Here is a 15186-nt window from a genome sequence, read left to right as displayed (position 1 = left end):
CTGATCACACTGAGGTGGGGGGTTAGGGAGGGACCACAGTGGTGGTGGGGGGTGTGCCCTGATCACACTGAGGGTGGGGGGCGTGCCCTGATCACACTGAGGGTGGGGGAGTGCGTGCCCTGATCACACTGAGGGTGCGGGGGGCATGCCCTGATCACACTGAGGGTGCGGGGGGCATGCCCTGATCACACTGAGGGTGGGGGGGGCGTGCCCTGATCACGCTGAGGGTGGGGGGTTAGGGGGGGACCACAGTGGTGGGGAGGGCGTGTCCTGATCACGCTGAGGGTGGGGGGTTAGGGAGGGACCACAGTGGTGGGGGGGGCGTGTCCTGATCACACTGAGGGTGGGGGGTTAGGGAGGGACCACAGTGGTGGGGGGGGTGTGCCCTGATCACACTGAGGTGGGTGGTTACGTCTGCAGGCTCTTGGGGGCTGGAGCTGCCCTGCGTTGCTGCCCTAAATTGCTGTGTCCCCCAACCGCCCAGCAAGCAGCAGCCTTGGGACAGGGCTCCTGCCTCCTCCTCAGCCTGTGCTCCCCACTCAGCTGGTGCTCCCCAGATTCTCTGACAGCCTTGGCTCCTCCGTCCCCGCTTCTCTTACAGTCTTAGCCATGCATGAGAACGTGCTGAAGTGCCCCACGCCCGGCTGCACAGGCCAGGGCCACGTGAACAGCAACCGCAACACACACAGAAGGTACTGGACTGAACTGGGCCAGGGTGGGGCCGGGGGGCCCATGTGCGGGAGGGCACCTGGGTTAGACCTGTGTGTCCCGGTCTGGGCCTTGGGCCCGTGACCTGGGACGGGGCTCTGGCCCTGTGGGCTGCCCTTCTCCCTGCCTGCTGCCCTCAGGAGTGGGTATAAGGTCAGGGCACACCTGGGCTGTGAGGGCCCTTTGGGCAGAGCAGCAACTGGAGGTGCAGTCACCTCGTGGGGTTGCTGCCTTGACTCCTATGAGCTGGGGGTCTCAAGAGATCAGGGGGCGGCCTGTGGAGGAGTGAGCAATGCACCCTCTGTGAAGAGAGGTACGATGACCGTGTGGAGAGCCAGGTGAATGCTTGTGTCCTGCCCACAGTCAGAAAGCCTCTGCACACTGGCTCTTGCTCCTGCGTGGAAAGGGCGGACAGGAACAGTAACCTCGGCAGGCCAGGACTGTACTCTGGGCTGCTTTGTGGCAGTTCTGAGGCCCAGGTGGAAGTGAAGCTTCCCAACCGCCCTCGAGGTGTAGTTGTTGACGCGTCTTCTATGGCAAGGGGGTCTACTCCCCCAGCCTTACCCAAAGTGTCATGGGTGGCCATGGCCTTGGTGGGATATGCCTTTGCCCCAGCATACGCTCAGCTGAAGGGACTGCCAGAGCTTTTGAGGTCACTTCATTTGAAGAGAGGCCAATTCCCCCTCACGTCACCTCCCGGGCTGGCTGCGGGACTGGCGCTGGCGCTCACAGTTGACTTAATTCTGACAGAGGAAGCGACTGCCTCCGTGTCTTAGGCTTACCTGGGCCTGAGTCATCCAGGGTCAGTGCCCAGGTTGTGGTCCAAGTGGGGCCCTGGGCTGCCCAGGGCAGCTAACAGAACAAGAGCCAGAGATGGCTGCAGAACCCAGCCCTGGAAGCTGGGAAGGGAGAGGACGCGGGGAGGGGAAAGCCAGCCACCGGACCCATGCAGGGGGGGCAGCCTCGCCCAGAGCTTTCAAGGCCTTTAGGGTATATTTCATCTTTGTGTGTCATTGGCATAGAATGTTCCAAAACAGAAACCGACTAGGCAGCTTGTACTTTGAGGGCTCAAGAACAGAGTCAGAGAGAAAACCCCTGCCCTGCAGAATGACAGGATTATTCCCGGCTCTGGCTTCTTGCACACCTGGAGTTCTCCCATCTGAATGACCTTGCCGTGAGACGCCCACACACGCAGTCACCCAGGACAGGACAGGCGTGGAGGGGGAGGCTCAGATATCCCTCCTCTTCCTTCCTCTAGTTTGTCTGGGTGTCCCATTGCTGCCGCCGAAAAATTAGCCAAATCCCATGAGAAGCAGCAGCCGCAGACAGGAGATCCTTCCAAGAGCAGCTCCAATTCTGATCGGATCCTCAGGTGAGTGAGATGAGCCGCAGAACTGAAGACGCTGCCTCCTAAATGCCTGCAGGGGGCTTCTTAGTCTCCTGCAGGCTGTGTGTGCACATGTGTGAGTGCACGTGTGAGTGCTTGTGAGTGCATGTGTGTGAGTGCATGTGAGTGCGTGTGTGTGAGTGCACGTGTGTGAGTGGTTGTGAGTGTACGTGTGTGAGTGGTTGTGAGTACGTGTGTGAGTGCACGTGTGTGAGTGCATGTGAGTGCACGTGTGCGAGCACTTGTGTGTGTGAGTGCACGTGTGTCAGTGCCTGTGAGTGTACGTGTGTGAGTGCACGTGTGTCAGTGTCTGTGAGTGTACATGAGTGCCTGTGTGTGCTTGAGAGTGTACATGTATGAGTGCATGTGTGTGAGTGCACATGTGTGAGTGCTTGGGAATGTACGTGTGTGAGTGCACATGTGTGAGCACACGTGTGTGAGTGCGAGTGTACGTGTGTGAGTGCATGAGTGCACAGGTGTGGGTGTACGTGTGTGAGCACGTGTGTGAGTGCATGTGTGTGAGTGCACGTGAGTGCTTGGGAATGTACGTGAGTGCACACGTATGCGTGTGAGTGTATGTGTGTGAGTGCGTGTGTGAGTGTATGTGCGTGCACGTGTGAGTGTACATGTGTGAGTGCACGTGTGCGGGCGTACATGTGTGAGTGAATGGTGTGAGTGCATGAGTGCTTGTGTACATGTGTGAGTGCACGTGTGTGAGTCCATGTGTGTGAGTGCGTGTGAGTGCTTGTGAGTGTACGTGTGTGAGTGCACGTGTGTGAGTGCATGGGTGTGAGTGCGCATGTGTGTGCGTGAGTGTGCGTGAGTGTACGTGTGAGTGTACGTGTGAGTGCACACGTGTGAGTGTACGTGTGTGAATGCTTGTGAGTGTACATGTGTGAATGCACGTGTGTGAGTGCGTGTGAGTGCACGTGTGTGAGTGCACGTGTGTGAGTGCATATGTGTGAGTGCTTGTGAGTACATGTGTGAGTGCACGGGTGTGAGTGCATGAAAGTGCATGTGTGTGCACGTGTGTGAGTGCATGTGTGTGAGTGTACGTGTGTGAGTACATGGGTGTGCTTGTGAGTGCATGTGTGCAAGTGCATGTGTGCTTGTGAGTGTACGTGTGTGAGTGCATGTGTGTGAGTGTACGTGTGTGCGTGCGTGGGTGTGAGTGCATGCAAGTGCATGTGTGTGAGTGCACGTGTGTGAGTGCGAGTGTGTGAGTGCACGTGTGTGAGTGCGTGTGTGTGAGTGCACGTGTGTGAGTGCGTGTGTGTGAGTGCACGTGAGTACATGTGTGTGAGTGCACATGTGTGAGTACATGTGAGTGCTTGTGAGTGTATGTGTGTGAGTGCATGGGTGTGAGTGCACGTGTGTGAGTGCACGTGTGTGAGTGCACGTGTGTGAGTGCGTGTGTGTGAGTGCACGTGTGTGAGTGCGTGTGTGTGAGTGCACGTGTGTGAGTGCGTGTGTGTGAGTGCACATGTGTGAGTACATGTGAGTGCTTGTGAGTGTATGTGTGTGAGTGCATGGGTGTGAGTGCATGTGTGTGAGTGCATGTGTGTGCCTGCATGTGTGTGACTGCATGTGTGTGTGACGGCACGTGCAGGAATGTGCACATGCCCCGGGCCGCCCAGGAGCAGGACTGTGGGGCAGTTTTGGGGCCACACAGGACAGAGTCTCATGTCTGCCACGTTCGCCAGTGCCTCAGCCAAAGCACAAACTCCCGCACAGCTGCCTCTGCCCTGGACATGGTGCTCTGCCTCCTCAGAGTCGTCTGATGTGACCACTTGAGGCTCCTTGGGAATTCATTTATGGAGATGCTGGTCCTGTCTGGAGGGAGTAGACTGCACCAGCCGAGGACCACGGACGTCCAGGAAGCACCATGAGCCACTAACCCTTGGCCATCCTGCCTGTCCCTCCCCGACCCCAGGGATAGACCCCAAGTCAAGGAGGGGGGGTGGGTGCAGGCTTTGCTCCCCCGAGTGCTTTGTGGCCCCTGAGGTTCTGAGATTGCAGTAGGTGTGTGTGAGCGTGTGGAGCGTGTGTGTGCCTGTTCACACGCCTGTTTGTGTTTGCATATGTGCCAGTATGTTTACATGTGCGTGTGAGTCCGTGTGTGTGTGCACGTGTAGATTTGGCTTTCATCACTAAGGATCTTTCAGAATGCATCCCATTAGTGTCCCCTCCTTCCATGTGGCTCTAAGAAGTAAGTGCCACAGATAAGGCCAGAGGCTCAGAGAGTTGCCCAAGGCCACCCTGCCCATCCTGCCTGGCTTCAGAGTCTCTCCTCTGTGGGGCTGAGTCCTTGGACCGTGGTACCCACTGTTGAAGAGGACACCTTCCACTGCTCCTGTCTTCACCTGCAGACACACTGCTCTCCCATTTCCTGAGGAACTAGAACTCACACGCTCCTCCTCCCCAGCTCTCAGACTCCCCCATTTCCTGAGGAACTAGAACTCACACATCCTCCTCCCCAGCTCTCAGACCCCTGTTCCATATCTTTCTCACCAAACAAGAGTGTAGGAGACCCCGGCTGGGGTGAGTGTGAATGACTGCATAGCCCCTTCCACTGTCCGCCTCCTTTCGGGGCCCACCTGACCCCAGCCCTTCCTGGCACGTAACTGGAAAAGTCCCAGCCAGATGATCTTGGCTGCTCACCTTGGCTGTGTCATACCCAGGCCCTTCCCTGGCCTGCTCCAGAGGGTTCCTCTGAAGGTGCGATTCCCACACGGGGGATCTCTGGGCCGAGGACAGAGACTCGCCTTCCTGCTCTATGGGCATGCTTGCCAGCCCACACACAGGCACCTTCAGCCCTGTAGGTCCTAGCAGGCTGCTTTTCCACCAGCTGGCTCTCACAATGGTTTGAAGATGTTTTTCCTCTATCTTATTTGCTGCTCCCTCCAGCTTCCTGTCAGTTCCTAATTCAATCCTTTCCCTCTTTGATCTAAATCACCGATAAAATGTCAAACCACAGATTTGGCCCCCGTGTGAGGCCAGGCAGGGGTGTCAAACAGGTTCCAACTTCGGAGACTGCGCTCCCTGGGACTATGACCTCAGTTTGTTTGCTTATAAAAGTAGGACAACAAACTAAGGCACTCATGAGGCTCAAGTGACTCTGCCGCCCTCAGCCCCTGTGAACACTCACTGAACGCTAGAGACTGTGGCTAGGGTGCAGGAGGCCTCCCATCAGGCTCTGTTGATTCTGTCTAGCCCACATTTCTGGTTGTCGAACTTTGGGGTGTGAGGACAGGCTTTGCCAAGCTTTGTTGGCATTGCGGACAATAAGTGCACAGATTCTGACTGAAGCCTTCGCCAAGGAAGCCATCGACAGTGGTACCAATGTTAACTTTATTATTATTATTATTTCTAGTGACAGAGTCTCACTCTGTTGCTCAGGCTGGACTGCAGTGGTTTCAATCATAACTCACTGTAACCTCAAACTCCTGGTCTCAAGTGATCCTCCCACCTCAGCCTCCTGAGTAGCTGGGAGTACAGGTGCGCCACCATGCCTGGCTATTTTTTCGTGTAATTTTTTTTGTAGAGAGGGTCTCACTACGTTGCCTAAGCTGGTTTCTTACTGTTGGCTTCAAGAGACCTGCCTTGGCCTCCCAAAGTGCTTGGATTATAGACATAAGCCACCACACCTGACCCAATGTTAAGTTTAAAGTTAGTTTTTTCCCTCCTGGCCTCACTCTTGTAACTCTTCTATCTGCCACTGGGGCCAGGGTCCATCCTGTGGCTCCCACCCTTCTTGGAGAAGGAGAACGCATCCAGGTCCCGGTAGTGTTCAGTTCTTCCAGGCCCATCAGAGCTGGTCACAGTCGCAGCACTGGCCTGGCGGTCCTCTGTGCTGGGCTCTGTTCTTAGTCCACACTTAAGTTCTCGTAGCACCCAGCACCTTAGAGGCTGTCATTGCCAGCTCCTTAATTCCACCGATTGCACATTTTCCAGACTGAAGTCACTGCTTGGTCCAGACAGGAGCAAAGAAAGCCATGGCTGCTTGCTGGGACCTCCTCTTCTCTGAGCTGCCAGGTTCAGAAACCCCTCTGTGCCTGTGTGGTCACCGGCGTCTACCACCGGTCTTCCTGCCTCCTGTGCCTTCTATGCCAGTTTCTTCATGCCATCTTTTGTGCATGTAAAATCCTGAAGTCTTCCAAGAGCATTAGTGGCAGTGAACTGAGTGCTCACAGTAGCTTTTCCGTGTCTGTTATTAACGCTTCCAGCAGTTCTTGAGGGTTCACCTCAACAGAGCTTTAAGAAGAGGGCAGCTGAGGGCTGAGTCCCTGGCTGAACGAAGAAGGGTCGGGCCTGGCCCTGAGACCACTCCTCAGAAATGCACCTGATACAACTAGTGTCTCCTGTAGATTCCTCAACTTCCTCCTTGCTGGGGAGTTTTGGCTTATTCTGCCTTGGAGTGTCTTGCTGTGGTCCTGGGCTATGCTACTGTTTGCCCTCTGCCCGGTACTCACTCCAGTTGTAGCTGAGCTGTTTGAAACCTGCTCTCCTACGTTCTGGGGAAAATCTCGGGCCCTCCTCTAGCTGATGCTGTCAGCCGGACAGGCATTGATTATTTGAGGGCCCTATTGCTTCCTTCCTGCAGGCAATTCTTCATGGGCCTGCTCTGGGAGCCCTTGGCCCTGGGAGGTGGAACTGCCCAGCTTTAATGGTGGAATATGCAGGGGGAGTATCTCCCCGAGTCTCCTTCCTCACCAGACGCTGTGAGGCCCCTGCCTGGGCTGTGGATTGGGGTTGGGGAGGGCGGCATGGCATCCCCGGGTCCCATCTCACTGGCTGTGCATCCCTGTACTGCACCCCAGGCCTATGTGCTTCGTGAAGCAGCTCGAGGTCCCTCCATATGGGAGCTACCGGCCCAACGTGGCCCCTACCACGCCCAGGGCCAACTTGGCCAAGGAGCTGGAGAAGTTCTCCAAGGTCACCTTTGACTACGCAAGTTTCGATGCTCAGGTTTTTGGCAAACGCATGCTTGCCCCAAAGATTCAGACCAGCGAAACCTCACCTAAAGCCTTTCAATGTAAGTTGGGGAGAATTGTCGTTGTTTCTCTTCCGTGTCGCTCCTGGGAGGGCAGGATTCAAGGGGCAGTGGAGGAGGGACCGTCTCAAGGAGCTCCTAGGGAGGGACTCTCTACCCTCGTGAGGGGACCACGATGCAGGCTGCAGGTCTTAGCTGTCCCAGTGGGCACTGTGGTGGCTTTCTTGGGGCCTACATCTCACTCCTGCTGCCACCTTCATGTTCACCATTAACATTTATGTGTCTCCTAATTATTTGTGAAACAAAACCCAGATCCGTTATGAGTGTGTGTGTCCAAAGACTTCAGAGCAACTCCACTAACGTGGTTCACCCTGGGAGACCCCACTCTCCCCACTGTCCTCGTGCTACCTGTTTAATCCCAATGCAGCCGGGCGTCCATTTCCCAGCACTGCCTCTGGGGAGGGTCAGGCTGTGGGCTGGGTGGGGCCAGATGACTGCGGGGCTGGGCCCAGTGCCCTGGCGGGAAGCCATTGGTCTCCTGGTGGGGACCGTCTTACTGGATACAATGTGTTATTTGTGACATTAGTGACAAATTTTCTGGGTAATTGTACTGACAAAAATCATTCCTACAAATCTTTCAGAACAATCCTTTCTGTCTTGTCTTGTCACTTACGTCCTAGTTTGTGGAATAAGCTCATTAGCCCCGAAATGCATGTGGAATGGAAAAGCATTCGGTGCACACGAGGCTGGGAGGGGCGTTTTGTGGCAGATGCTGTCAGCCCGAAACGTGACAGTGACGGGTTTCCTACATGAGAATAATATAAGCACTGATTGCTGCAGCCCCAGTGGGGTGTGAGCCTCTCCTCCCAACTCCGGCAGCCCCAGTGGGGTGTGAGCCTCTCCTCCTAACTTTGGCAGAGCCTGCTCGTTAGGGTGGAGGACTTCCTGCCTCCGGGCACACACGCCTGCTTGGATGAGGGAAGGCAACGGTACCAGTGGAGAGGGGACCACACGATCAGCTTTCCAATATATCTAGACCTTTCTGGATATACTGGTGACATCGTGATTGCTGAGAACATCGTGCATGAGAGTGATTTTGCGGCGACAGTACAATTACTAGAAAAGATAACATTCCGTGCCTTCATTCGCCATGTTCATTTGAGCAGTAATGTTACTTTTTTGAGGCAGTGATGGTTACTGGGGACACCAAGTCAGCCTAAATATGGGTACACCCTTTTGAGATGATGTCACAGAATTTTCCTGTTTGGGCGATACGGCACACTCATCCTATTTACAGAATGCTTCCGTTTCTGATAGACAAGTTATTTTTGTTTGAAGTATCAGGGCTGCTGGAATGTCTTGGAGGCTTTTATTCTTTTCGCCCAAATTTTCACTGAGCCAGAAACGAGATTGTCTCCTCAGTCCCCTAGAGGAGGGTGGGTGGGAATGAGGTGTGTGAGGACATGGGACTGGGATGGGTGGCCAAGCCCCTGGCCCACGTCAACATAGCTGTGCCCTGGGCCCTCGAATCGCTCCCAAAGTCCCCCCTCCCCACTGACTTGTCTGCATTGCTGCCTCTTTTCCAGTTGTGTATCAGCCTGGTGTTGTTCCCTTTTTGCAGCCAAACCTTTCCCAAAGGCCTCTTCCCCCAGGCACAGCCCCTCCAGTAGTTATGTGAGGAGCACTTCATCCTCTTCTGCAGGCTTTGACTGCTCACACGATGCCGAGGCTGCACACATGGCTGCCACTGCCATCCTGAACCTCTCCACACGCTGCTGGGAGATGCCTGAGAACCTCAGCACGAAGCCACAGGACCTCCCCAGCAAGGTCAGTGCGTCCGCCTTTCTTGGGAGGGGTGAGTTGGTGGAATTTGCAGTCAGGCCCACCTGCTGTCCGCACAAAATGTCTCTAGGAATGGCTCCTGTCTAGCTGGCAATTCTCATTCTTTACTTTTTCTCCCTCCTGGCCATGGCCCCAAGGACCACAGAGCTTGGATGGGTCCACCAAGAGAACCTGGTGTACTGAGTGAAGGGGGACCGAGGGCTGTGAGCACAAGTTCCCACGTGTCTCCCCCTCTGACTGTGAGGCTGAGCGAAGGGGGACCCAGGGCTGTGAGCACAAGTTCCCACGTGTCTCCCCCTCTGACTGTGAGGCTGAGCGAAGGGGGACCGAGGGCTGTGAGCACAAGTTCCCACGTGTCACCCCCTCTGACTGTGAGGCTGAGCGAAGGGGGGCCGAGGGCTGTGAGCACAAGTTCCCACGTGTCTCCCCCTCTGACTGTGAGGCTGAGCGAAGGGGGACCCAGGGCTGTGAGCACAAGTTCCCATGTGTCTCCCCCTCTGACTGTGAGGCTGAGCGAAGGGGGGCCGAGGGCTGTGAGCACAAGTTCCCACGTGTCTCCCCCTCTGACTGTGAGGCTGAGCGAAGGGGGACCGAGGGCTGTGAGCACAAGTTCCCACGTGTCTCCCCCTCTGACTGTGAGGCTGAGCGAAGGGGGACCGAGGGCTGTGAGCACAAGTTCCCACGTGTCACCCCCTCTGACTGTGAGGCTGAGCGAAGGGGGGCCGAGGGCTGTGAGCACAAGTTCCCACGTGTCTCCCCCTCTGACTGTGAGGCTGAGCGAAGGGGGGCCGAGGGCTGTGAGCACAAGTTCCCACGTGTCTCCCCCTCTGACTGTGAGGTTGTGCACACACGGTGCGCCCACGTGTCTCCCTCTGAGCCTGAGGGTGGTGCACACACATTCCCAGGTGTCTCCTTCTGAGTCCAGGGCAGTGCACGTGCCCTGTTCACACGTGTTTTCCGCAGAGTCTTGTGGTTACTGACACACTCTCCTTGCTCAGAGGACCTTGTCCTACCCGTGTTTATGACATGTCCTGAGGGACTGGTTTTTGTGCTGTTGGGGGGCAAGAGGAATTGCAGGGCCTCCTTCATGGGAAATCAGGAAATGGCAGTTGGATTTTTCCGCTCTCGCTGCCTGTCTATCCGTGTTGTTCTGCTTCCTTCTATGGGAACCAGTGTTCCGGACTCTGTACCTTTGATTAAAATGTACCAGAAGGCACACACGGGAAGGGGCTGCAATCGCTAACAGATTTCCCCTTTGCAATTGCAGTCTGTGGATATTGAGGTAGATGAGAATGGAACCCTGGACTTGAGCATGCACAAACACCGCAAGCGAGAACAGGCTTTCCCCAGCAGCAGCAGCTGCAGCAGCAGCCCCGGCGTGAAGTCTCCTGACACCTCCCAGCGCCAGAGCAGCACCAGCGCCCCCAGCAGCTCCATGACCTCTCCCCAGTCCAGCCAGGCCTCCCGCCAGGACGAGTGGGACCGGCCCCTGGACTACACCAAGCCTAGCCGCCTGAGAGAGGAGGAGCCTGAGGAGGTGGGTGCAGGCGCCTGGGCAGTCAGAAGGCTGCTTGCCCCGCCTGAGGTTGTTGTAATGTTGGCTTTTCAAGGAAGCTCCTCCTCACAGGTTCTGGCAGAGCCTCAGGGGGAGACATCCCATTTCGTGAAGGGTCCTTCATCTTCTGAGCGGCTGGGACTCAGGGGCCCACCCTCTGGGTGGGATTTTCAGCAGCAGGGCCATGCTGTGCCCTTGTCTGTCAAGAAGGAGGTGGTCTTGTCACCCCCGTGGAGCGTGGCGGCCAGTACCAACGTGGGCACTCTGGAGGCATGGGGAGGAGAAAGGCATCTTTCAGATCCCATGAGTTGACTGGGGAAAAGCTCAGGTTTCTTGGGTTTTGAGCCTCCCACCACCATGAGCTTAGGATCGCCCATGGTGGGCGGTGCCAGGTCCCTGAGACCAGGACCAACCTGGCGTGGCTGTTAGAACTGTGATCTGGGAAGCAGGGGATCCTTCCCTTTTTAGTTATTCCTTAAAACATGTGAAAGAAGAGCCCTCAGAGGCTAATTCTGGGCTTTTCCCGAGGAGGTGTGTGTCCTGAAGAGAAAAGTCCAGCTCTGAGGGCAGCCCAGGGTCCAGGTGGCAGCAGCGGCGTGTGTGAGACTAGCAGGCCCCTCTCTCTCTCCCTCTCCTTCCCCTCCCCTAAAGCCCCTCAGGAGGTGGAAGGGGTCCCTGTGGAAGGAGCAGGGCCAGACCCTCAAGGAGGAATGAGGGAGGTGGGGCTAGGCCCCTATGAAGGGTGCGGGCTGGATCAGGCCCCTCCATAATCCGGCCTCAGTGGGGAGCCAGACTTCCTCACTGGCTCCCACACCACCCTCAGGTTGCCGCATTTTATAGAGGAGGAGCCTGGGAACCCACAACAAGGTCTGATTGTCCGAAGACTGTTCTTATGCTGGGCCGTGGGCTTCAAGGGCATTTCCTCATTTGACCCCCAAAGACCCGTGAAGGACTGCTGTTATCTCAAGTTTGAAAGAGTGGCACCTGGGCCCTAGGAGCCTGAGCCACCTGCCTGGGACACATGCGAGTGCTTGTCAGGACTGGAATTTGAGCTCTGGTTACAGCATCCTGCAGAATGTTGGCCTTCTGACCCTTCATGGACCCCTGGCCCCTCCGTGGGGGGGACTGTGCCCTGCTTACCTGTGTCCACAGCACTGAGCCTCCATACCCAGCATTCAGTTTGAAGCCTTTATCAAGTACCTGCCATGGTCAAGGCATCGCACTGGTGGGCGTGTCGGGCCAGGTGGTTTCAAGACCACTGCAATGATCGTAATTTGTATATTATTACCCTCGTTGTGCCATCTCATCTTCATGGCATTTCAGTAACACTTATTTAGTGCCTACTGTCTGTTGAGTGCCATCCCTGGCTCTGAAGGGACAGTATCCTGATGTTTACACTGTGGAGTGACGTGGTGGAGGAGACCCATGCACCTGAGGCCAGGGAGGGTGTCAGGAGCTGCCACACTGGGCAGCACCAGGCCTTCTAATTTCTGGGGCAACCCAGGAGCTCTGGCTGAAGTGGGGGAGGGATCCGGCCCCTTGGGCGTGTTGTCTTCTGTGTTTGCTGGGGAGTTAAGTCTTCCTCCCTTATCCAGAAGACAGGAGACTCCAGGCACTGTCCTGAAGGTTCCTCTCCCTCGCCCACCGGGTTGGGCGCCCAGGCCTCCCCGCCAGCCGGTTAAAACGTCTCCCTGCTGGTCTTTTGCAGTCAGAGCCAGCAGCCCATTCTTTTGCTTCTTCTGAAGCAGATGACCAGGAAGTGTCGGAAGAGAATTTTGAGGAGCGGAAGTATCCGGGGGAAGTCACCCTGACCAACTTTAAGCTGAAGTTTCTCTCCAAGGACATAAAGAAGGAGCTGCTCACGTGAGTCCCTGCTTTGGCTGGCACAGCTCCTAGGAGACCCTCTGTGGCCTGGGGAGGAACAGGCCCCGGTCCTGACCCGTGACGAGTGGGTCTGTTCAGGCTTCCTCCGACCTGTCCTGACCACCTTGATCCGGGCAGCCTGCGACAGGAACCAGAGCAGTCAGAGGTTTCCCAACACCTCTGCACTGTGGTGGGCTTTTCTGCAATCTTCTAAAAGTGATTAAGAACAAGGAAATTCCCTGGCCAAGCTCACCAAGCAGGACAGAGCAGAGCAGGGGCAGAGTGGAGGAGAGTTCCTCAGAGAGCTCCACTGGAAGCCCTCGGGGCAACCAGAGGCCCAGCCCTCTCCCTGAGGCCGCAGCTGGGCATGTTCTGCCCAGGGCTCCGTGGCCAAGGCCTGGAATGTACTGCTTTAGGGCTCACCACCCTCAACTCTGTCATGCTGGCTGGCCCAGATGCTGTGTGTCTGAGCTGCTCCGCACAGGGCTGGAACAGTCAAAGTTGCTGATGGATAATGGTCAGATGTCAGTGACCTTCAGGTCAGCCTTCACTGCCAGCCACCTCTCCTAGGGGACTGTGAGAGGCTGTGCCTGGCACCGGCTCCACAGGTGATCCAGCTCTCACATGTGCTCAGAGTGCATTTCTGGGGTCCCTCTTCTCCTCACCCTGAACCCCTCTTGTACCCTCACACCTGTGGCTTGCCCTCCTGGGAGTGGCTGGATCCAGGGAAGGCCTTGCTGCTTCAGGGCCTGGAAAAGGGAGGAGCTCCCTGCCTAAATATTCATGGGCACATGCACGGGCACACACAGCACATGTGTGTCACCCGCACCTTAACTTTAAGCTCAACTTTAATTTGGTTCCTTTTTCTTCTTGAGTTAAGTTGTGTGGGAGAAACTTCCAGCCTGAGAGGCACCGGCTGTCCTCCAAGGACTGAGGGGAGGAGGAGCCACGGGCCAGGAGTGGGCATCAGTCGCCCTCGCAGAGCAGGCTTAGCCTGGGGGACAGGTACACACCACTCTCTGGCCTGACACTCTTTTTCCTTTGTCCAGCTGTCCCACCCCTGGCTGTGACGGCAGTGGCCACATCACTGGGAACTATGCCTCCCACCGCAGGTTTGTCTCCCGCTCGGGTCTGTCTGGCCTGGGTGCTTCTTGGTGGGTCTTCCTCCTCTCCTCCTCCTCTGCTCCCCTCTGTGGCTTACCCCGATATCCCATCTCTTCTCTTTCAGCCTCTCTGGTTGCCCTCTTGCTGACAAGAGCCTCAGAAACCTCATGGCTGCCCACTCTGCTGACCTCAAGTATGTTTGCGCTCCCTGACCTCCTGTCTCTGGGGCGGCACCCTCGCTGTGCTCTCCTTCCATGAGGCTCCTGCCAAAATCAGCCTTCTCCAAGGTGCCAAGCCTCAGCTGGCCCTAGCTCTCCTGAGACGGGCAGAGGGGCAGGGCCGTGGAGCGGCCGATTCCGCTTGGCTGGGGCTGCTCTGCCTGTGTGCCCCTGCTCTGAGCTCTGCTGTTCACCTCTCCGCTGGGTGCTAGGGCTGCTGCAGGCTCCTGTGCTGCTCTTGCCCCCTTCCCCACCCTCCAGCCTCTCCTGAAGACCCCCGACAGGGCTGTCTGGGCCTGCCTTCTCACTGCCCTAGAGATTTGGGGAAAGCCCAGAACCGACCAGGGAATGTAAGCCCTGCCGTGGCTCAGCAGGCCACAGGCTGTGCGGCTCTTGCTGAATGAACTGAACGCTGATGATGAAGAGAAAGCTCCTTGTCCTCCCCTCTCCTGTCACGCTCCAGCTGCTTCTGCCTTGGCCCTGATGCCCTTCCTCCATGCTTATGCCTTCTGTTTGCTGGGCTCACCCGTTTCTGCTTCTGCACCTCCCTGCCCCTACCTAACACATGGGCAGGGCAGGCCCTGCAGGCACCAGCTAGCCTGCTTGACCGTCCCGCACAGCCAGGCGCAAGCACCCAGAGGTTTCCAGGTATCAGTGTCCTCTTGGGGTTGGAGTCAGGAACTGTTATTGCCTTTGGTTTTCATGCCTCCAGTTGTGCTGTGACTCCACAGCCTATGTGACCCTGAGCCACGGGGAGCACCTCCTGGGCACCGGGGTTGAGTTGAAGCCTTGGAGGAAGGGGGTCCCATTCTTGTCTCCTCAGGGCACCCCTCTCCAGGGGTGTCCCTCCCTCCCATAGGCCTCTGTGGTGGGGGCCCTGAATTCAGGTCAACACACCCCGTCTCATTCCATTCTGGGGCCAGACAGGATCCTGGGCACTGGTGCCTCTAAGATGAGGAAATGAAGTTGCTGAAGGCTTCTGGGACCTTAGCTGGCTCAGAGCTGGACAGAAAGCTCTGAGTCTCCCAGAGCCCCCACCAGCAGCCTTGTCTCTGTTTCTCTCTGGAGGCTGCCCTGGCCCCAGCAGCCAGGAGGAGTGTGTCCTCAGGCCCTTCAGTTCCCACAGGGTGGGGTGCACCATCTCAGTTTCCTTCCTGGAAGTTAATAGCTTCAACATAAGCATTTCTGAGGCTTAGATCACCACAGCCGATTCACACATTGGCTTATTCATTCATTCTGCCCCTCACTTTGTCTAGTCCTAGAAACCCAGGAAACACTCAGTCCTGCAGCTTCTGGGACTGTCCTCTCTCCCTCTCTCCTTCTCTTGCCATCTTTCTTGCATTCCTTTTTCCTTTTCCAGTTCTGCTTTCTTTTCTATGATTAGTTCCCATGGTGTTTCCCATTTGAGGGGCTGAATAATTGAAGGGCAAGAAATGTGGCTGCGTGCACCCAGTGGCCCCAATGTCACCGTGTCCTTTCTGTCCTGCTAAGTGGATGCCCAGGTGGATGAGAGGAG

General features: G+C 56.5%; 1 protein-coding gene across 3 annotated transcripts in view; it reads left to right on the top strand.

The window, feature by feature from the left end:
* MYT1 (myelin transcription factor 1) overlaps positions 1-15186 on the top strand; it is a 79725-nt gene that overhangs the window by 46530 nt on the left and 18009 nt on the right. Inside the window, exons 9-16 of one of the 3 annotated variants that reach the window (XM_050746044.1) lie at positions 602-692; positions 1967-2080; positions 6916-7130; positions 8791-8915; positions 10198-10467; positions 12194-12348; positions 13398-13460; positions 13577-13645. In XM_050746044.1, coding sequence (XP_050602001.1) covers positions 602-692; positions 1967-2080; positions 6916-7130; positions 8791-8915; positions 10198-10467; positions 12194-12348; positions 13398-13460; positions 13577-13645 — 1102 coding nt within the window. Of the gene's footprint in view, positions 1-601; positions 693-1966; positions 2081-6915; positions 7131-8709; positions 8916-10197; positions 10468-12193; positions 12349-13397; positions 13461-13576; positions 13646-15186 lie in introns of all 3 variants that reach the window. The other 2 variants (XM_050746042.1, XM_050746043.1) reach the window with 2 other exon arrangements.

The sequence above is a fragment of the Macaca thibetana genome, chromosome 10 (assembly GCF_024542745.1).
Source record: "Macaca thibetana thibetana isolate TM-01 chromosome 10, ASM2454274v1, whole genome shotgun sequence".
In the NCBI taxonomy this organism is placed as follows: Eukaryota; Metazoa; Chordata; class Mammalia; order Primates; family Cercopithecidae; genus Macaca; species Macaca thibetana.
The sequence above is the reverse complement of the archived record's forward strand: the minus strand, read 5'-3'. Positions and strand labels throughout refer to the sequence as shown.